Below are 23,094 nucleotides of genomic sequence, written 5' to 3' on the forward strand. Positions count from 1 at the left end.
AATGATACGATGGATTACAAGAACCTTCAAATCCAGGGATCCCCAGCCCGTCATCCACAGACTCAAAAGTGATTCCATGCACCCATCAAACCCCAGATTTATCAATGACAAACGATTTACATACAACTCGTAACTGATTTCGTTTCAACACTTCCGGAACAAGTGCTTCACTGACGAATTTTGTTCGAACCACAACGCTATAAATGCTTCACTCACGTACTACAAATACAAATAATTGCCAACAGAATTTAAACACCTAACCTAACCTATGCCTATATATGCACAATATGCTAAGATACTATAATATTAATTTATATTCGAGAAAATTCCCGTTTTGAGTGAACAGCGTGTAAAAATTTATGACTACGTCTGTGGGGTCGACCGCTGGATGTAATGGACCAACCCGTCCTCGACTCAAGTCCATTACATACAGCGGTCAACCCCACAGACGCATTCATAAATTTTAACATGCTGTTCATTCAAAACGGGAATTTTCTCAAGTATAAATTAATATTAAAATATACTTAACATATTGTGCATATATAGGCATAGGATAGGTTAGGTTAGGTGTTTAGGTTCTGTTGGCGATTATTTGTATTTGTAGTACGTGGGTGAAGCATTTATAGCGTTGTGGTTCGAACAAAATTCGTCAGTGAAGCACTTGTTCCGGATATGTTCGAACGTCAGCAGTTGTGAGTCATGTGTAAACGGCTTTTCATTCATAAACAGGGGGTTTGGCGGGTGCATGGAATCACTTTTGGATCTTTGTTTGGAGGACGGGCTGAATGGACTGGAGTGAGGACGGGTTGTTTACAGCGTTGTGGTTCGAACAAAAGTCGTCAGAGAACAACCTGTCCTCGACTAAAGTCCATTACATCCAGTGGTCGACCCCACAGACGCATTCATAAATTTTAATATGCTGTTCATTCAAAACGGGAATTTTCTCAAGTATAAATTAATATTATAATATATTAGCATATTGTGCATATATAGGCATAGGTTAGGTGTTTAGGTTCTGTTGGCAATTATTTGTATTTGTAGTACGTGGGTGAAGCATTTATAGCGTTGTGATTCGAACAAAATTCGTCAGTGAAACACTTGTTCCGGATATGTTCGAACGTCAGCAGTTGTGAGTCGTGTGTAAACCGCTTTTCATTCATAAACAGGGGGTTTGGCAGGTGCATGGAATCACTTTTGGGTCTTTGTTTGGAGGACGGGCTGCGGCTCTCAATCGAGAATCGGGGGGGAGGGGGGGATATATTTAATATACCTTAACATATACTAACTTTATCTAGAAATACAACATTCTACTTGTAGGTCTTTTTGTATGTATTTACTTTTCCCCAAATAAGCATTATTATTATTATTATTCTTATATTTAATAAAAATAATAAGGACCTGTCCGAAACGCTGCGCGTATTGGTGGCTTTGCAAGAATGTAAGAACAATGTTATGTGCTCTCACAACCCAATGTACCTTCTTGTATATGATTAAATAAATAAGTGAATTTAATAAATAAATAAATAAATAAATTTATAAAGTAAATAAAATCGTGAGGGGGAGGTGGTATGGTGTATATTATATATTAGCATGAGTAAACACGGCTGCGTCCAACGGGGTGACAATTGAGTATCACACAGTGTCAACACTCGGGCCCTCGACGTCAGGTTGGTGGCAGTCACTTAAGGAAGGAAACACTCAGGGCAGTGGCCGAGGGCTTCCTACAGTGTCCTGGTCAATGTTATTCACCCTTTTCTGTCGGACTGGACACTACATGACGTTACACACACAGTGTAATGACCACAAGCCTCGCCTGTTGTGTCCTGTACACAACCTGTCCTCCCACACACACACATTCTGTACCACCAGGTGTGGGGGACAGTCATATAGCACACGGTCCTTAACACAAAGCTTTGTGCAAACCGTATATATCTTTAGATTAAGATAGGTTAGCCTAGGTTAAGGTGGGTTTGATAAGCTGGCAAACTATCTAGCATATAATGTGACTTGTATCTCTTATCTATATTCTATATCTGTAGTATTTACCTGAATTTTATATGAGGGCCAACATCTATTTAGTGGTCATGACTGGGACAGGAAGTCAGCATCTTGTCAAGAGGTCCTATTTTTTTCTTGAGTTTTTTCCAACCAGATTTTTTATTTTATTTTAGTTTATTTATATACAAGATGATACATTAGCCTGAATTGATCTTGCCCGAAACGTTTTGCGTAATGGTGGCTTCATTAGTACAGGTATGTGTAACTCCTGTCTCTATAATTGTCCACTACTCTTATGTTCTTTGTACACCCATTCATTTGAATAAAAATGATTATTATATTATAGATTAAGAAAGTACAGAGCATACATTGGGGGTTTAAGTGTAACATTCATGCAAAGCCACTAACACACTGTTTCAGGCAGGTCCTTAAGTTAAAGAATAAAGGCAACAGAATTTAAGTTAAATATAATAACTACATTATAAGTTGATATAATAGTTCATATTGATGAAGTTGAATGTCTTAAGTGCAGTATTAAATTGGGCGAGTGAGGTAGCACAAGGTAGGAAACAATAAGGATGAAATTAGGTACTTTTTGGTTTTACTTTTGAATAAAGTATAGGTTGGACAACTTTGTAATTCATTATGGAGTGAGTTCCATACACTGGGTCCTTTTATTTGCATGGAGTGTTTGCCCAGATTTAGCCTAATTCTAGGAATATCAAAGAGATACCAGTACAGTATTTATCTTTATAGTTTAAGGGTCCCCGTAGTACAGTCAGGTTCGTTCTCGACACACAATCGAGAATTCTGGGATCGAATCATGGGCACATTTCCTTTCACTTAATGCCTCTATTCACCTAACAGTGAGTAGGTACTTGGGAGTTATTAAGCTTGTTATGGGGCTGCATCCTGGGTGGGGTCAGTAATTCAGCCTCGGGGGGGGGGGCCTTTGATATAATTCTACCATGTATGAATACACTCTGGCTTCCTGTCCCCCTGACACAATGAATTAAAAAAAAAATTATTGGTGTGGTGCTCATGGGTTCTATTACATCTGTCAAGGAAGAGTTTCGGATCAGGATTAACATTTTAGGAAGGTTTTGAATATGTAAACAACACAAGAGAATGTATGGAGTGTGTGTTTTGCATGTTTAGGGATTTAAACAGAGGGGCTGTGAGTTGTCTGACAACAGTTTGTTATAGTTCTGATTGCAGATTTTTGTCGAGTGATGATGAGCTTGAGGTAATTTGCAGTGGTTGAACCCCATGCACAGATACCGAATGTAAGATAGGGATAGATTAGTGAGTAGCATAGTAAAAGGAAAGCAGAGTGGGGAACATAATGTGATTTTAGGGGGTACTACTGTACTGTATATCAACAGTTTTGGAGAGACTTTTTGACTGTGTTGTATGTGGGTGCTGAAGTTTAGTCTCTTGTCTGTGTATAAGCCAAGGGACTTTTACCATCATTTTTAATGTTAACATTGTTTATCTGAAGGTGAATTTGGTGTAATGATTTTACTTCCAAGTAAAATGTAGTAGGTTTTTTCTGTTTAGTGTGAGTTTGTTGGTTGACATCCATGAGTGGACTTTTCTGGGGGAAGCTCCGGTCCCCCCAGAACAATGTCTGCACATTCCCAAGAATTCTGTGTGTTATAAACAACTGCACATTTCCTTGAAGCGAGCATATCCCATCAGTTAATCAACGAGTAGCCGTGGTCTAAACCAAGTCATGTGGACAGGAATATAAGGCCTTCGAACCACAGCATCCAGGCAGTCTTTTTAACATGGCAGCCAGAAGCAACATTACTTCTTAACCACTCAAATGCACAGTGTATCTTAAGATGCTCTGATAATTTTGTTTTGTTTTAATTAGGCTGTATTTTAATGTTTTTTAATGTTTTCATCACTCTTTGTGATCTGAAATGAAAATGGTGGAGTTTGGAAACATTTTAACACTAACTTTACCTGAACATTTATAAAACAACAAAAATATGTCTTTAACAATTGCACTATGAAGTTTTTGCCAAAAACAGATGCACAGTGCAGGGGTTAAGAGCCTTGGTCCCACCAACTTAGTCTCTGCCTCAATAGCTGCACCTGATGACTTGTCACGACACTGTCACATTATACAACAAGCTATCACCATCTCTGCTGCCATAACACTCAACAGCTGCACTTTATGGCTCATCTTTTCCTGATGCTGTAGTAGTATATGACCACCACCACTGTAATAATTTACTTCAAATATATACTGTATCTTGTTACCATATTGTGTTTATTGTCCAAACCTGTCATTAACATTACACCTCCCTTTAAATTCTATTTGTAGTTCATTTAATTTTAGTTGATGTTTTCCAGGAATGATGTCGGCTGAACCAGACTATGGAGCTGCTCTCGGGCTCATCAAACACCTTCCTACAGAGGAACTTCGTGATCTTGTGAACAATGATGATAAACTTTCAGAACTTATGAAGGACTTACCACAGGCATGTTCTATTTTATATACATTTACAGACCAGTCTACTTTATTTTGTATTTTATAATGATGATCATCATCATTAACCCATTCCCCACTTTCATAGTGTGGGGAGGTATCAGCCAAGAAAATTTAGGGATGTGTTGGGAAAGAAGATCATATTTGGTAAAATGGATGATGTGCAACTCACATCAGTTAAATACCATTTGGTCTGCATAGTAACCGTTTAGTGATCACATGGGCAGACATGTTGGCTAGTGGGACCTCGATAAGTCTAATAAGTTCCTGTTCCCCAGTATTGGGAAACCAAGCCCAAAGCACTCCTCTATTCATTATTTTAGTCACACTATAAAACATTGCAGAGAAACGAGCACCATTTCATGACAAAATCATCCACAACAGCAACTAGTAATAATAGTAATAACAGAAATACTATTCAGTACAGTATTTCTGTTTACAATGTTATACAGTTGACCCATATATATAACACGCTTTTATGCAATATGTTTTTGACGTATGATTTTCATTTAGTGACCAATGATTTAAATTGTGCTCATTATTTGTATATGCTGTACATGCATTCACTGTATGCTTTCTTGTTCACTCGGAAAAAAAGACCCAAGGACTTGCTTCTCAGTCTACACACCTCCACTCTCACCAGAGCCATATTTAGTCAAGGTGAGGCCCTAAGCTATAGGATGCTATAGAGGTCATATATGGCAATTGTTAACAGAGAATGTAACAACTGAACTTGGCAAGAATGCTGCCAAGATGCATAACAGATCTGTCAGGGGAGAGGGGAAGTTGCTCCTTTACAACTTTATAAATATGCCTCTAATTATTCAGTATATACTAAAAAACAGAGCTATGAGGAGATGCTAGAGGTATTAAATACAGTATTGTATATGAAAGCTAGAAGAAAGAAGAAAGAGGTGATATGATCACTACATGCAAAATATGTAGTAACAGGAATTGACAAAGAAGAATTCTTGATACCTGGAACTTCAAGAACAAGAGGTCATAGATTCTAACTAAGGAAACAAAGCTGCCAAAAGACATTAGAAAGTTCAATTTTGCAAACAGAGCAGTAGACGGTTGAAACAAGTTCAGCGAGAAGATGGTGGATACTAAAACTGAGAGTTGTTTCAAAGCATTATACGACAGAGTACTGTACTGGGAAGATGAGATACCACAAATGTTGTTCACTCGCATCCACTCGCCTTCATAACCTCTTCCACTCTCCCATCTATTCATGCTTACACACACCCACCAACTCTAATCCACCCACTAAAACCAATTCACTGACAGAAATGTACACTATTTGAATATACTGTACTGTATTCTTATAATGTCTAACTGTTATGCCTGGGAATGTTACTACGTAGCAAGTAATTTTATGTATGAGACAGTACAATAATGAAGATAACCACACTTATAGTAACTATATATTTTCTTCTTCCCCAGATGAAGAACTTAGCAAGTGAACAAGAAATGTTACTGGCAGCTAACAAATCCTTGGCAGAATTTAATTTATCTCTCGAGCCTAAATTGTCACAGGTAATAATTTATCATTTAAATGAGTAATAGTCAATCTATTTTAAAATGCTTTATAGTGTGTTGTTCTGTACAGTAACAATTTCAAGCTTTTCAACCCTATAGTGGAAGATTTCAGAGCATTTGCATTTTAAGTTTTTATTCTGTAGTATTATATATTTTGAGGTGAGACGTCAGTCATGTTCCTGCAAAGTATTCCGCAGGGACATTAGTCTCGGGAAGTTTTGCAGGCATACCACTAGGACCTGGTTGTAGCTCACTGCTTGCTTATTGTATTAAGAATCTGTCTATAGACACTTGTTTTTTCCCTACATTTTAACACTTGTCTGTAGTGAGACATCACATTGCCTCACTATGAATTATCACTTTTTCCTCTATCGTCATCCTCACAACTATTTTCTTAGGTTGAACTGTATCACTGACTTTCTTGGAACCCATGGCATGATATATAATAAGATTTTATGTTAAGCAACAAAAAACATAAAAACTATGAAATTGTTCACAGAATTTTAAGTGCAGTTATCGCTAGGCGGGATACAGGCGAAAATTTATCTCACTGACTCGAACAAGTATGAACGAGCGGTTCATACCCTTTAGTGAACTCGTACACCAGGGCATATTTTCTAACAATTTTCACCGTACCCCGGAAAATTTGTATTCGGGTGCAATTATACACCGAGGTTCCATTGTACTGTACTACAAACACCCCCCTCCCCCCTTTTTTTTTCAGGCAAAGCAGAACCTAATCTCAAAATATGAAGAAGCTGCTAAGTTGTCTGAAGAGGTTAATGCATTGAAAGGAGAAATTGGTAAGTATATTACGTATAGTCTAGATACAATATTTTTGTGTGCACGAGTCTTCCTAAATTGAATGAACAAAATAAGTGTCGATATAATTTAAATGCTCATTTCTACGTTGCCACATGGTTGTTCCTCTAGCCAGTGCTAGAGGAACCAACAAGGCTGATGCTCACAAGCCAGACTCTCCCACTTTTAACCCTTCAATAACAAAACTTTCAAAATTGTCAAGTTAATCGAATCAGTATATGCAGAGCATGGTATGTGAAGTACTGTAGTTAGATGCCAAGCAAAAATGTCAGTGAGAGCCCAATGTATAAACAGTGTTTTGGATGTTACCAGTCTCTGGCTAGGGAAGAGACCCAGTTGGATTTATTGAGAAATCATATAAGTTAAATTTCTATGCTGATGCAGAGAGAAAGTTCAATAGCTTAAGAATATTCTTGTATGACATTGCATTGAGTGCTCTGATACCCCAGATGTTAATAAAAAATTACATTTATACCTGAAGAAAATTTCTTGGTTTATGCTGATGCATGGGCAAGTAATTCCAGGCATCGTTTATAGCAGATAGTTTTAACCCTTAAAATGCAGTCATCATCGTTTGTTGATTCAAGGTGTAATATGGTTATCCAAGTTGATTTTTAAATATTATTGTATTATTTTTATACCACAAATAGCTCTACAATATATTGATATAGATATTTTGGAGATAAACAACCAACAGGACTACATATTAGGTATGCCAACAGTGGAGAAAATGAAGATAATAACAAGGGAAGAGGGGGTTGTAAATAACCCCCTATGTAATAGACGGCCATGCATTGACTATGACAAATGCAACAAAGCCGGCCAGAAAGTATTCAAAAGGGCAACTACAATGGCAAGGCAAGCAATCATTATGGTTCGAATACTATACTCGGGAATTTTAAATGCAAAATTAAGACTAGACATTTCTAGACAAAAACTAGATACAATGAATGATCCTCGCTCATGTTTCATCAACTGTGTGATATAGTGTCCAGCAATTTTACAGAGCCAACAAGAGGACCTACCATCTATATTAGACCCGGTAAGTAATTAAAAAAAATGTACGAAGTCAGGAAGACTATTTAGCACCATACCTGGTGTTGAACTTTTTACGAGGTGTCCTCTGGGAATGATTAACCAAGTAGCAAAATTGGAGGGGAAACTGGTTGAGGATTGAAATGATCTACATACTTGTACAGGCAGTTCAAAACTTAAAAAAAATCTGCTTTTTACTCTAGTGGATGAACTAATTCCACACTCAATGATATACATCAGATATATAGTATTTCCTTTGAACGAGGTCCCAGTGTACACTTCTTAGTTATACAATTTGTGTTTTAGTCCCAGTGTCTCAACTTCAACTTTAAAATACTGTATACATATTATATTTGGTAAAATAAATATTATGAAGCATACGTGACAAATTAAAAAAACATTAAAATGCATTTTATTACAATATTCTATATTATTGGGAAATATAAATTTAATGTAGTTAATATGATGGTAATGTTTCTGAATGCTTTAGACATTTCTTTGGAGAATAAAACAAGTTACAGTAGTTAATCCATTTTTTAATAATGACGGTGAATTAAGTACAGTACTGCATATTTAGTTGGTAAGTGTGACTAGTGTTTCAATAAGATTGCCTTGATGCTCTCTGAGTGCTCTTTCAGCCTTCACTTTGGGAATTTCAAGTTCCCTCATAATCAACTCAACATCTTCCTTTTTAATGGAAACCTTGGCTAGCTCTTGCTCCTTTGCTAACTGTAATGAAACAAAATTAGAAAACTATGAAATACGAAGCACCATAATGCAGCTACTATGGAATAAAAATATGCATGTGATTAAGTATATGGAATTTTTTTTATAATTAGGAACCAAAAAAAAAATATTAGTTTTAAAGGGGGTAACAATATGATCGAGTAAGAGGACAAGGAAAGAAAATATAAATTACACTGCTCTTTTTTTTATACTTACTATTAATCATTATAGTACAGAAAAATGATAAAGTCTTTTTAAAAGATTTGTATGTATATGTTTCAAAGAAAAACACCTTCCAAGCTTAAAACCTATTTTAGTAGATTTACAATATTTATTGTATATAGGTACATGTTGCAATACAGTATTCAAAATTACATAGTACTGTACCTTAATTAATAAAGTATAGGCTTGAAATACTAGTGTAAGAAAACATTTGACAGTTTTTAGTGCAAAAGCTTGCAGTGACATTTTATTTTGCCACCAACTGTTAGTATTTACTGGGTTCAGGCCTGTCCTGAAATTCATAACACTTGATTGAACATTAATGATTTGTAAATGGTTTTCTACATACATTGACTTCGTGTCTAACATATTCCAGGGGCATTTATTTTATAATAAACTGCTGTTGCTTAACTCAGTCAAATGGTTCAAATAAATTATGTTGACACATTAACCACATACAGCTGACATTTTTGTTTTTGCCTGGAATCATTAAAATACAAGATGCAGAAATGTATTTTGTATTATGTTCATAGCATCAAACTTTTGCTGTAATACAGCAGTACTGTATTAAACAAATGAGCATGATACAGCAATGTATTTTTACTTCCCTCTTGGGTGAGCTCTTCGAGTAGCTAAGTTCAACCCATCCTCTTGTTTAGATAGTACATTTTGTAACTATATGGACCATCATACATATAAATGTAATGAACAATTATATTCTAGAATTTGGTACAAGCTAAAAACCAAAATTACATTTCTAGGTCTAGTATAGCATATACTGTACAGTACATGTACTATATTAGGCCTTAGGATGGTTAGGTTAAGCATTCTTTGCAACATCAGTACAAAAACTTTAATAGTTTGTCCAAATTCAGTAGTACCGATTTCTAATTGCCTTTTACATTAATATATGTATTCACCTAGTTGTATTTGTGGGGGTTGAGCTTTGCTCTTTTGGCCCGCCTCTCAACTGTCAATCAACTGTTTACTATTTTTTTTTTTTTTCCACACCACACATACACACCCCAGGAAGCAGCCCATGACAGATGACTAACTCCCAGGTACCTATTTACTGCTAGGTAACAGGGGCATTCAGGGTGAAAGAAACTTTGCCCATTTGTTTCTGCTTGCTGCGGGAATCGAACCCGCGCTATCCACCAGGCCCCCATGTATGATGGTCCTTATCGTAACTATAAAGACTATTTAAACAGAAGGATGAGCTGCCAAAGTAAGTGTTCCAAGTACTAAAGGCACTTCAAACTATGTCGAGTTTGTGAACTATATTGTACTATAAACAGTGCTGGTATAAATACCATAACCCTTTACTAGGCCACCTCAAGTTCCATAACAAATTCTGTTTTTCAGGAAGTGACAAAAAAATTTAGTTTTTTGTTTTGCAACTGGATAATGCATTTTAGTGCCGTCTAAAGTACAGTACAGTATTAATAACGACATTAATGACACATCTTGGCATCATCGGAATGCTAAAGCATTTTAATTTCTTTGTAACAATTTTATACTGAACTGTGCTTCAGATAAGCAACATCTTTTCCAATTTGTTCCTTGCATAGTCTTGAATAATTAAACTTAACCTTGCCTAACCTAACCTTGTCTCTCACTATGATTAAACTTGCCTTCACTCACGATGCTTGATCCAAACCTTTTCTTGCCATTACTAACCTTGCCTTGCCATTATTCGCCTTGCTTAGTTTAAAATTGTCATTACTCGACATGCTTATCCTAACTTTGTCTTGCCATTACTCGCCTTGCTTAGCCTAAACCTTGTCGTCATTGTTCGCCTTGCTTAACTTTGTCTTGTAATTACTCACCTTGCTAGCCTAACCTTTGTCTTGCTTAGCCTTATCTTGAATTGTCTTGCTTAGCCTAACCTTGACGTCTTGCTTAGCCTTACCTTGATGTCTTGCCTAACCTTGACTTGTCTTGCTTAGCCTTACCTTGCCTTGACTTGACTTGTCTTGTCATGCTTAGCCTAACCTTGTCTTGCTTAGCCTCACATGGTTCACGTTGCCTAGACTTGCCTCGCCATGACTGGCCTCACCTAGCCTCGACCACTCAGTACGGGCAAAACGCGGATAAAAGGGTTGACAGGTGACTGGGGGCCACAACCAACGCCTCGGTAGCAGAACATACCTTGTTTGCTTCATCTTGCCTTTTCACATCATTAATCACCGACATGAAATTGGCATCGGATTTGATTTCCTTCTCTTCGGCATAATTGGTGACTCGCTCGAGGTCAGCTGCTCCGCTGTCGTGTTTGGCCACCTTCTTTTCCTTGCTCTTGGTCTCGACCTCGTCTTCCATTTCGTGGTTGTCGTCGTGGGACATGGTGAGAGTGGGAAAGCTGTGGGAGAGTTGTGGGAGTGAGAGTGGGAGCGTGGCGGCGGCTGCTGCTGCTGCTCTTGTTTACTCTCGCCTCCCCCCCCCCCAGCTCTTCTCCCTATACACCTTCTCCAATTTGTATCATCATTTATTTGTATGCTACTTACTGCTTCGCTGCATGATACTTGTAAAATTATGTGTAGAAAATTTGAAGTTGTGTGAATGTAATTTTAAACGGGGTATGGAAGTTAGGAGCGGAGATGAGGGAATCCAGCAAGATGTACTGACACGGAGCTATAATGACTAGAGTGTGAGGAACGGCTAAAGTTCGACCATATGTGGCCGCCATATTGGAACACCTATGTTAGGAGCTCTATAGGCCTCACTTATAACCCAAATACTTAGATTAAATGCTTATATTGTTTAACAAAAACAATGAAACACATGTCATTAGTTAAATAATGTAATTTTTAACTCGACATTGACTCAAACTGACCTACAAACTGAATTTGTATTTATTTATTTAAATGACAACATATGTTATTTGAAAAAATGCTAATTATTTATATACTTTTGCAAAACCATTAACAGGCATAATATCTTCAAGCTAACAAAGTACTTAAGGTATACATACAGGGAATTTGCCATTATTTATAAGTTACAAGGTGAAAATCAGCCAATATTAAACAAATTGTTATGGTTGAGGGTTTGGCCTCTTTCTATACTGATTCCATTTTTGTATCTTTTTGGTGTCTGACCCTCTCACAATTTCTGTTGAACCAATCCTGTTTCCTAGTTCTGCATCTGTTTTCTTATGAGTCATTTTGCCTTTTATCATACAGTATATTTCACAAAACTTGACATACATCTCATTTACTTCTTTGCCTAATAGCAAGTATTTCCTATCAAATTCCTTAAAATACTTTCTAGGTTCCCCCATAATATCTTTTTAAAAATCAGGTTTTTTAACTGCTTCAACTTCCTCATTCTCTTCCAGATTATATCGCACTGTGTACTTTATTCTCAAAACGACATGGTCATTTTACCCAAGGGGGAAAGGTACCGAATGCCAAATATATCTTCTTTTTTCCTGGTGAATATCAAATCCAACGTTGCAGGAACATCCCCTCCATCCCCTACCTCGGCCACTGGTACATCCTCTTTATTTTCCTGAGGGTAATTAGTGCCACAAGTCAGAAAAGCGAACAAGGTGGCATCCAGAATGGGCATTTCATAATACTCAATGCTCTATTTTTCTATGTGATATTCTAGCCCATTTCAGCAGTTTTAAATTGCAGGTCATTTATCAGTATGCATGCCATCAACATGTGCCCTAGCTATTTAGAGCAAAGTAAGATGTAATTTTGTATTGCTTTGTTGCAGATTCCACAAGTGGGCAGTACTCTGCTGATACGCTCCAGGCCTTGTTACAGACTGCTGCACATGAGATTGAAGAAGAAACTGAGGTAAGTGCCTTTCAGTGCTTTAGCAGCTTCCAACTTACTCAGCACTTATAAAACTATAGCTGGACTGCTATAGTGCCATGTTATTTTTGAGGTTATAATTATGTATTTTGTGTCAATGTTCAGAAATGAATGCTCTATAGCTTATGCATGTGTTGCTGAATGTATGAGCATTTATAAACATGTTGTCATTCTTCATATATAAATAATAATAAAAAAAATACCATGGAAATGTGCACATATGATTGTTCTAGCTGTATCAAGAAAGTAAAAGATACTTGCAAACTTTATCTTCTGGAAATTTGCTAAGTAAATGTATGAATCTACAGAAAGCCTGCACCACAATAAGTTTTGAAAAACATTTACGGGTAGTCATATCTGAGGGGGAAGAGGGGCTTCCTTCAGCGACTTCCTGAGCTACCCACCTGAATATTAGAGAGCCTTAGGCACTCCACCAGGCTCTTTTTAAATCAGGAGTGGCTACCTCGGCCACTGGTACAACCCTTCATATTCAACTCTTCTCCTCATATTCATCCCTCTTCCCCTTATACTCATCCCACTTCCATCATGCTCATACCTTGTATGAGTATGTCATCATCCATCCATTCAAATATGGATGTCATCCATTTTTGGAATGGTGATGGTAGTAAACACAGGAATGAGAATGGGTAAGGGCAGATGCTTTCTTCTCTGAAAAGGTTTCCCTCAATATCTCCCCAACCTACCCATCTGGAGTCCACCAAACGCAGGTATAACACCAGGTGCTAATGAATCACGAGTACCTATTAGAGACTAGGCCCAATATCTGGCTCCCCCCTCAGTTAAGGAATAGGGCAGTGGGGGATACAAGATTACCAAAAGAAAATGCACACAATTTGTGACACGGTCAAATAATGTACACACTCATTGTCTAAGTCTGTCCACTAGTTGGCTCCTCTTTTGGCACTAGATGGCAGCCCTGCTGACTGAATGGTCTCGGGCAGCTACCCCAGCCATTCATGGATCTTGTGCACTATGATGCAGTCCTCGTTCTTCCATGCTCTATGGGTACCAACTTTTCTGCTATGCATTGGCCATCCCTTGAACTCTCTATCTTTGTTCTTTCATTGGATTTTTGTTTTTATGCCAACCTGTTGCTTGTGCCTTCATCACTTGTTCACCTCTGCTGTATGTAGCCAGAGTTGCCTTCTCTGGATGTCACTGATGATGCCCCTAGTTTTGCCTGGGCTGCATTTTCTCTTCCATACTTTTATCCCCTTCTATTTCTGAGGGGTGGGTTTTTTTCAGGTGCTCAGGGTACTGGGCTCTGCATTCCCACCTTTGTACTGAGTTTTTTGTGGCCGGAAGAATCTGTAATGGCTGCAGAAGAGCTGAAAGACAGGGTGGAACATGCTGGGAAGACAGACTTGAACAAGAAAACACTGGTAGGGCACCACAATTATTGCAGCCAATCAGTACTTTTAATCAGTCTTTACATGGCTAATTGAGCAGAATAATGTGAAACAGAAGTGATGATGGGGGGGTGTTGTGCATGCATATGTTAGGAATGTGAAGAGGCTTTGCTATTTTAATTTTTGTTTCACTTCCGAGACTAACATGTTACCTTTTTATTCCTTTACCATCCCAACCCATTTACAGTTTTATTACCTGTATATATTTATACTACATTTAGATGCATATATTTTTCAGAATTTGGTCCAGTCATTCCTTGACAAAGAACATGATGTAGATGACTTTTTGTCTAAATTCCTTTCGAAGAGGAAGACTGCGCACTTAAGGCGGATCAAGGCAGAGAAAATTGAGGACATTTTAAACAAGCAAAGTAGTGCACACAGCTCACCATACCCTTCTCAGCCTTCCACTGGTGGTGGTGTTGGATATGGAGCCAATCAGTGGTCATCACCATACCCCACACAGCCCATGAATATGCCCATGCCTGGGTACCACTAAGTTTGTGGATAAAACCTACTAAAATAAAATGTGGTCTAGTTTTTAAGTTCCTTGTGGTGATCAACATTTGTTATAACTCATGGTGAACAACCTTGTCATTGTTATTTTCCATCATGTAAACAGCATGGAACCCTTTGAATAATGAGTAATTTTTTTTTTTTTGGGGGGGGATGGAGGGAGGGAGAGCAATTTTTAAACTGTAAAAAAATATCATATACTGGTCATAGAAAAACTGTTTTTTCATAAATATTGTATGTCAAAGGTAGTAGCATGATAATCTTCATATGAATACTGTATACTGAAATATACAGTAATGCTAAAATGCCACTTTGTGTGTGTGTGTAGGAATAGATACAGTCAAGCATACACACTTGCCTACACACACAACCATGCACCTGTAAACAAGTGTGAACTTGAACAATACACAAACACCACCCCCGCCCTCACACACAAATACAGTATAGTACAGCCATGAATAGCCTAACCAGTTTTAATATTTGGGCCCTAGGCCTAAATCCCAACATAAAATAACATACAAACAAATGCATGAACAGTTGCACATACATAAAACAATCACTGTATCTTGCGCTAACCTGCTAACTACAAAGTTATCGTAAATTACCTACATACAATACAGAAAATACTTGATACAGATGTTTAGTAAGGCAAATTAATTACAGGTACATATGATGGGCAATTGTTTTGGTACTGCAAAGCCTCGTTTTTACTTCATATCTTTATGATTGGTTTCAAAGCACGAAGTTGATAATACATAAGGTTTTAAGGTTCAACAAAACCCAAGTTGTACATAGTGCATTGTTTTGCATGTTTGAATATGGAATGTGTAACAAGACATTGTTTCTCATTCCTCAAGTCTAACTTTTACAATGTAAGTGTAAATTATTGTGCATGTTGAGAATATACTATATCTTATTGCAATTGAGACGTGGTTTTCTAATACATTAACCAGATAACATTTGTTTTTCCTAGAACTTTTAATTCCCTATTTGTGCTGATCAAATGTGTGCCTAATTATTTTGAGATACAAAACTAGAGTAGCAGTGTTGTTATACAGGACACTGAGAAGTCTATGAAGTACAGTATAACAATACTACCATCATGTAGTGACCTTCAGTCACTTCTAAATGCTAGTTCACCTGGATATTACTGTATGGTATATGTTTTACTTAATATTTTATGGTGAACAATGTGCAGCAGTAAATGTCCACTGTTACAGGAATTACAGACTGACAGACTACTAAGTACACTGGCAAATCATTCATTCTTTGCTTTGGTAAACTACAGGGTATGTATAGTGAATAAATGATAATACTGTATATACTGAAAAGTATTGTGATACACCACTTTCCAGATCAGCAAGACTTGTTATACTATACAATTTTATACTAGACAGGTTAATTGTTCTTTAGTGTTATGATCATGTTCTGTGTTGATAAGTTTATAACTGGCATGGAGCTGTTCTTAACTAAAGATTTCATTGGCAAATATTTGATGAGATGCAGTATATATATATCCATAATTATACATACTGGTAAGCTTAAAATGCTAATTATATAAATTTATAATACTGTAGAAAATACCACTTAGAGACTTTTACAAGCAAAACATTATCTTCATTATGAGGGTTATCAAATGTAACATCATCAGGTCTTAATGCCTACAAGGAAACGTAACCTAGACGAGGAATTACATTTTAAAATGTACTTTTTTTTTAACAATTTGACATTCATCACCAGTAGCATTTCTCAGTACCAAATTACCACCTTTCCATAATACTGTACTGACTTTAAATTTAATAGTTTCCAAATTTAAACATGATTTTCCATTAGCATGGCAACTATAATGATAACCTCTCATTTGATTTGATTTATAGCGTCCTAACATTAGTTTATTGTAGCTTTATAAACTCCTTACTGCATATGCACTTGTGTATAACAATCATTTTGCCATTTGAAAATTTGCCAACAAATTATGTGCATAATTGTGGTTTAACAAAAACATGCTGGGCTTTAAAACTGCCCTTATAAATTGTCACTATCATCTCTACTATCAAATTTTGTTTAACACTGCCGTACAATACTGCACTCTAATTTGTGTGTTTATGTTCAGTGGTGCTGCAGATTTTACACACTTCTTCCTATTGTTTTCTTCTTTGATATGTTTGGCATCCTTAAAAATCATAAAAATTAATCATTAGACGTGTATAGAATATTCAGCTATCAGTCACTACAATTCATTTGAACAACAGAAAATTTCAGTATTGAATTAGTTCTGTAATAACTACTAGAAAAATATTAATTGTAGAATGTTTTATTCCTCATGTCTGGCTTCTTTTGATCTTCATAGTCATTTTTCCATGTTAGTAAGCAAATACCTCTCAGTATCTCTGATTAACAAGACAAAATATAATTTGCAAAAAAATATTTTGTAAATTATAATATTTTATTTTTGGCAAAATATAATTTGCAAAAAAAGTCTACTCTTAATGTTTCTTTATAGCATTATGAACATTTCATACTCTATATTCAACCAAGAGTAATCATGTCTACAAATGCAGTTTATGGGTTCATATTTAATATTACATATCCAGGTATTAAGTTATTAAACACTCAGAAGTTTTGTAATCAACTTAATATTTGGTGCACAGTTCATTAATTCATATTTATATTCTGTTGCCTGTGAATATGATTTAATGCTGTATGTTATACAAATTCTCGTATATTAAAACTTTAGAGAACATATTGCTCAAATTTTACAAAACTTGCAGACACAGGCAGTAAAATGTTAACAAAACATAGTACTGTACAGTATAATTATGGTTTCACAACAGTTTGACTGTGCTGATTCAAAGGGGGTATGAATTGTTGTAAAATTAGTCATGAAACAAGGCCACATATTTCTTGTACAGCAGAATTAAGAATATATAATAGCTGATACTCTAATAACAATGTTAAAGTTTTTATATAATGTAGCTTAAATAAATTCTGTATAATATAGTGGGTGTGTAATAACTAAATCTTTTCAATCCTTTCATAAGGTAAGTAAAATCAGTCTACTAAAGAGATGCATATATGGTACTTAGTCAAATGCAACTCTATTTTCACATTGCAAATTTAACCGTCTTCATAATTGGTCACATTGTTATAAAACTAAAATATGCTGAAATTCGTAAATTGTTTTGCTACATTAACAAAATTTGCTAGAAATAATTCCTTTGAATTGGAATGAAAATATGCTTACCTATACGTAGTGACTTAATTTAGATCCAACATTCAGGAAAAATTTGCATAGGGCCTATGAAGACCATAGCATTACTTGAACTATTACTGTATAACAAGTCAGCCGTCAAGCACTAGTAGCTAACCCAAGATGAGAAGGCAATACAAGTACAGTAGTATATTATTTTATTATTATTTTGTAAATTTGCAATGAATTAAGAACTGCATTACGGTACAGTACTTTTGTATTAGTTTGTGCTTAGAAACTGCAAGGAAAATGACAGGTTGGATAACAATAACCCTTAAAACAAGAAATGCTGCACCAGTGATGATACTTTTTAAGACACTAGTGTTTTCTAGAGTGGAATACTGTTGCATACTAACAGCCTCATTCAGATCTGGAGAGCATGCAAAGATATTTTTTACTGCTAGAATACCCTCGATAAAACATCTAAATTATTGGGACCATTTAACAAAATTTAAATCTGTATTTCTTAGAACAGGCAGGATAGATACATAATAAATTACAGTTGGAAAATAATACTAGGACTGGTTCAAAATCTGCACATACAAATAACATCACACGAGACCAGAAGGCATGGCAGGATGTGCAAAATAACCGCATTTGAAAAGTTGAGGTGCAATAGGCATGCCAAGAGAGAGAACTTGATCAACATCAAATGCCCAAGATTTTTCCAACACCCTCTACACATCTGGGGCATAACAGGCTGACCTCTTGTAAGTGTTCAAAAAAGAACTTGATAAACACCTTCATAGAGTTTCAGGTTTTCTCTAAAGACCTTGCAATTGCTCTTGGCACTTACAACAGTCCACTTTGAATTCCAAAAAGAGCTAACCACAAACAACAACCCTCCAGTGGTAGAGATGATAATCAGAGGATATAATTTCTCCCACTTTAATGTCGTAACCTTACGGTCAGGCGTGTGTCTACCCTAACGGAGTTTGCTAGAGGGCATAGAATGCCGGGGGTTCTACATCAAATTTTGAAATCGATGCAAGGTTCTAGGGCACTTTCACCTTTGTGATGTGTCAAGAAATAACTCGAGTTATTAAGGGAGTTGTATAAGATAATTGAGAGCAATCCTGGGAAAAGGATTTAATTCAAAGCATGTGTAACTTAACACTAATTTATTAAAATAAATTACCGTAACTCTAATACCTGGATAGGGGTTCTGGGAGTTGTTCTACTCCTCAAGCCAGGCTTGACTTGTGAGAGCTTGGTCCAACAGGCTGTTGCTTGGAGTGGCCCACAGGCCCACATATCCACCACAGCCCAGATGGTCTAGTACTTTTCAAAGAAAACTATCTAGTTTTCTCTTGAAGGTGTCCAACGTTTGTTCATGGGTTCACAAAATAATACACACAGGTTTGGTACGTTAATAGAGTTTCACCATCAAAATTAAGCAACTGAGTACTTGCCTCTCTTCTCCAGCAAAGCACAGTGATCTAACTGAAACACTCATAAAAAACCTCTCTTTACACTAGCAAAACAAGGGTAATTGACTGGTGTATCATTCTACATTGAAACCACAAATGTCAAACAATACACATGTATGCACAGCAATAATAATCCTATCGTCACACAAACACAACAATAATAATTCCTGTAAAAGATAGCACATAACATGAAACAATCAAAATTATGCAAATGGTCCTCAGAAAAGTACGTGTAAGTGAACTTGTAAGGTCAAGGACAGGCATATGACTGGGGTTTAAAGTTGGTAACTGAGAAGGGAGGCATGCAGCCCTCCTGATAGTGCACAGATATAAAGTGAGCATGGCTTCACCACCAAGTGGTCTGCTTGTTTCAGGAGTTTTGGTGTCCTGATTTCTATAGATTACCTTGTTGTCATCTGTTTTGATTCGTCCAACTTTCTGATGGCCTTTTCTTGGTAAGGCAATTTACAATCCCCTATTTCTTGGATTAGAGGCACCTGGTTCCTGGTAATCTGTTTATGAGTAGTAAAGGCCTGGTAAGGATTGAATCGAGTGGAGCTTGCCAGGCACCAAGGAGCCCCCCCCCCCCCCCAGTTACTAGATAATTGCTAGTCATAGAGTCAGAGCATGATACTTGGGCGTTTGTTCAAGCAACTTCTTTTCTTTGGCATCCATTGACCAAATGAGTTCACATACTGTATACTGATTAAGTATTTTCCACACGAGTCTGTACAATCCGACCTCTCATTACTCAATAATTTTTGCAGACTTTTCTTAGGATTAATCATTATTTGTGAATTGAAACCATTAATAAGAATGAATAAAAAAAAGCAGAATTACTGGAAAAACTAGGTTGTGGCCTAGGAGGCAAGCAGCTGGCAGAGCAGTATGTCATTGGTTCAGTACAAATACTGTTTCTGACATAATCAAATGAAACAGATCATGGAATTTATCAGTATAAGGGAGAACAATGGTGGTAAGAGTACAAATCTGAACTGTTACTGAACAGACTGAGTGAACAAATCTCACACCGTCTAAGCATGGTATGTGGATTGAGATGAAGCTGTTTACCAGTGGCTTATGTAGCATTGTAGCCTGAGGGTAACTAGTAGCAGTTGATGGTGCACAGTTAGCTTGTAGCTGAAAAATGGCACAAATCATGGCTAATGAGAACTTCAAGGGCCAGTAAATGTTAAATGTGCACTTACTTTGTGATGTGAAAAGGCTCATAAATTTTGAAGTATTACACTACAGGTCTAATTGCACTGTGCTACCACTGGGTATCTAGTCCAGGTAAATGAAAAATTAATATTTTTTATTTATAGCACAGATCTATTATTTATGAGTATACAGAATCATTGTTTACATATTATTTTTGTGTCTAAATATACAGAAACATGTATTGTATCATTTGCTTAAAGCACTGTAAAACATTTGGAGATAAAAACAAACAGGAGCAGTGTCACTATTTACAAACCTACCCTCGCATACAATTTTTGTGTTAGAGCAAATTAGCACAAACATATTTTTCATTCTCAGAACATGTATACAAATTTATTTTATGAGTTTACAGTAAAGTACAGTACTGTACTGTACTTTTAACTCAACATGAAAATATCCAGTAATCAATGTGAGGTTTATTAATTTCATAAGGTGAAATTTTATTATTGCATGGCTAATATTTCTTCATCAAAAGATTGTCCCCCCAAAATATAATATATACATTATACAGGTACAGCATTATATAAAATTTTCATGTACGTACATTTCAAATTAAGAATACTATAACATGTATACCAAGACTACTGTTATTTACCTTTATGTTTACCTGTGTCAAGATCTTGCTGAGTTGATGAATATAATATCATAAAAATTACTCCAAATATGAAAAGAGTGACAACAATGTCTGTCTTCTTCCCTTCAGCTTGCTCCAATCTCTTTTTCAATTGTTTCTCGTAGCGTATTTTTGCATCTTCTCTTCTCACACGACTGTGATCATAGTGAGCCTTTGACCATTCATCAAAGTTAAAAATAGGAGTACGTCCTGTTGAGGTTGGAGCATAGCCTTTCTTTCTTCGTGATTCATAAAATTTGGCAGAATACTCCTCAGCTTCAGCTGGTGTTGCAGCTGTTGAAATAGTAAAAATTCCCCTGTCATACATCTTCCTCTTATGAAAATTTCCCAGAACTTCATAGGCTTCTGTTATCTCTCGGAACTTGAGAGAAGCATCTTCTGCTCCTTTATACTGGTCAGGATGATAGGTTTTTGATAAGTTGTAATAGGCATTTTTCACCTGAAATAAAAATTAGATTGAGTTCACTGTATATGAAAAGCTACTCCTGAGCAGAACACTCAGTTGTTTTCCTAGGCATGGTCCTGCTTTTCCCATGAACATGATTATGCACAATCAATACAGGGTGACATCCCCATTTCAGTGAAAAAAAAGATACTGGAAAATACTCAGCCTGGAATGGCCTCTAGAAGATTCATTTGAACTTAAAACAATAAACATTATTTGTAGTAGTAGTGATTCAGGAAAGACCTGGATAAACACTAGTTTGGAAACAGGGGGTTGTAGATTTATGAAACATTACCATATATTGTAATATGGTAGACATGGGATTGCTGGATTGTTTCAAGTGTAGGTTAGACATATTGTATATGAATGAGTTTGGATGGATATAAATAAGAGCCACCTCATATGGGCCAATAGGCCTTCTGTAATTTCCTTTATTCTTATGTCAATTCATGTACCCTCAAACCTCTTCTAAGCAAAAAACTTCCACAATACTGTACACTGACATGGTGAGAGGTCTGTAGCAGATGGAGTTTAACCACTCGAGGTACCATGATACGGGAATTTAAGAAGAGGGGGACTGAGGGAGTGATGGGAAGCCTTACTTGTTATGTGGATGTAGTTGAATCTGTGCTACGGGCTACATGAGTTTAGAGCGACTCTTCCCTAAACACTCACTCAGTGTTGCCCCTGCACTGACAGTTATTTCTCAGGTGTGTTCTACAGTTCACCCCATAAAGGCCATGCTATGAAGGTGAAGAGCCTCGCCCTGGGTAGTGTATGAGTGATGACTCCTCTATGAGACCCTAATGTTCCCGGAACATTAACATACCGGGCCCGCCATAATCCTGTTCGACCTGCAAAATCTCCACGCCTGAATATCGGCCCAGGACATGTTTGTGAACATCACTGACAGAGTAGCATACAATACTGTACTTCCAAACATCATGGGCTCGAAGGTAGAATGCAGGCTGGCTAGACTTAATAATACTGCAGATGACCTGAGAAAGACAAGCCATGGAACAAGGAGCCAAGCTAACAGTCACAAGGCAATCACTGAGGCAGAATTGGTGGTACAAAGGAAGTGGAAGTCCTTTCCGACTTCCAGTCTAATGTCTGTGCTTTTCTGACTGCTGCAACCCATGCCCATCCTGTGGGAGGTAGTGCAGCCCATACCCATCCTGTAGGAGGTGGTGCTGCCTATGCCCATTCTGTGGGAGGTGGTGCAGCCCATCCTGTGGGAGGTACATATCTCAAATTAGAGGTACATAATTGTACCTCTATAGAATATAACAGTACATAATGGGCTCAGGAACTGAACTTTATAGCCATAACTGGGTATGGTCAAATCATAGACCCATTTTGTACATAACTTGTTTCCTAATACGTATGTTTATACAAACAGTATATGTATTTAGGTAAAGCTAGGTTTGTAAGTGAACCATCCTAAGGTTCTTCTAAGGTGCTTCTTCACCTAACCTAACCTAATCTACCCCAGGATT

General features: G+C 36.8%; 3 protein-coding genes across 4 annotated transcripts; 1 reads left to right on the top strand and 2 right to left on the bottom strand.

Annotated features, from left to right (window-relative positions):
- The first annotated feature begins 1,579 nt into the window (after positions 1-1,579).
- LOC123752820 (vacuolar protein sorting-associated protein 37B) lies at positions 1,580-17,615 on the top strand. 2 transcript variants are annotated; one of them, XM_045734855.2, is made up of 6 exons: positions 1,580-1,667; positions 4,363-4,490; positions 5,945-6,037; positions 6,765-6,843; positions 12,569-12,651; positions 14,338-17,615. In XM_045734855.2, exons 2-6 carry the CDS (start codon positions 4,365-4,367, stop codon positions 14,596-14,598), a joined length of 642 nt encoding a protein of 213 aa, XP_045590811.1. In that variant the 5' UTR covers positions 1,580-1,667; positions 4,363-4,364; the 3' UTR covers positions 14,599-17,615. The 2 variants fall into 2 exon arrangements, with proteins under 2 accessions (XP_045590811.1, XP_045590810.2); XM_045734854.2 differs by lacking the exon at positions 1,580-1,667 and adding an exon at positions 1,782-1,869.
- LOC123752821 (huntingtin-interacting protein K) lies at positions 8,418-11,290 on the bottom strand. Its single transcript, XM_045734858.2, has 2 exons — positions 10,997-11,290; positions 8,418-8,626 (listed from the first exon to the last, which is right to left on the bottom strand). Exons 1-2 carry the CDS (start codon positions 11,189-11,191, stop codon positions 8,471-8,473), a joined length of 351 nt encoding a protein of 116 aa, XP_045590814.1. The 5' UTR covers positions 11,192-11,290; the 3' UTR covers positions 8,418-8,470.
- Positions 17,616-21,103: 3,488 nt separating the features above from the next.
- Positions 21,104-22,436, bottom strand: LOC138365701 (dnaJ homolog subfamily C member 30, mitochondrial-like). Its single transcript, XM_069326194.1, has 2 exons — positions 22,425-22,436; positions 21,104-21,589 (listed from the first exon to the last, which is right to left on the bottom strand). Exons 1-2 carry the CDS (start codon positions 22,434-22,436, stop codon positions 21,104-21,106), a joined length of 498 nt encoding a protein of 165 aa, XP_069182295.1.
- Between the last annotated feature and the right edge of the window lie 658 nt (positions 22,437-23,094).

This window comes from Procambarus clarkii, chromosome 17, assembly GCF_040958095.1.
Source record: "Procambarus clarkii isolate CNS0578487 chromosome 17, FALCON_Pclarkii_2.0, whole genome shotgun sequence".
Lineage (NCBI taxonomy): Eukaryota > Metazoa > Arthropoda > Malacostraca > Decapoda > Cambaridae > Procambarus > Procambarus clarkii.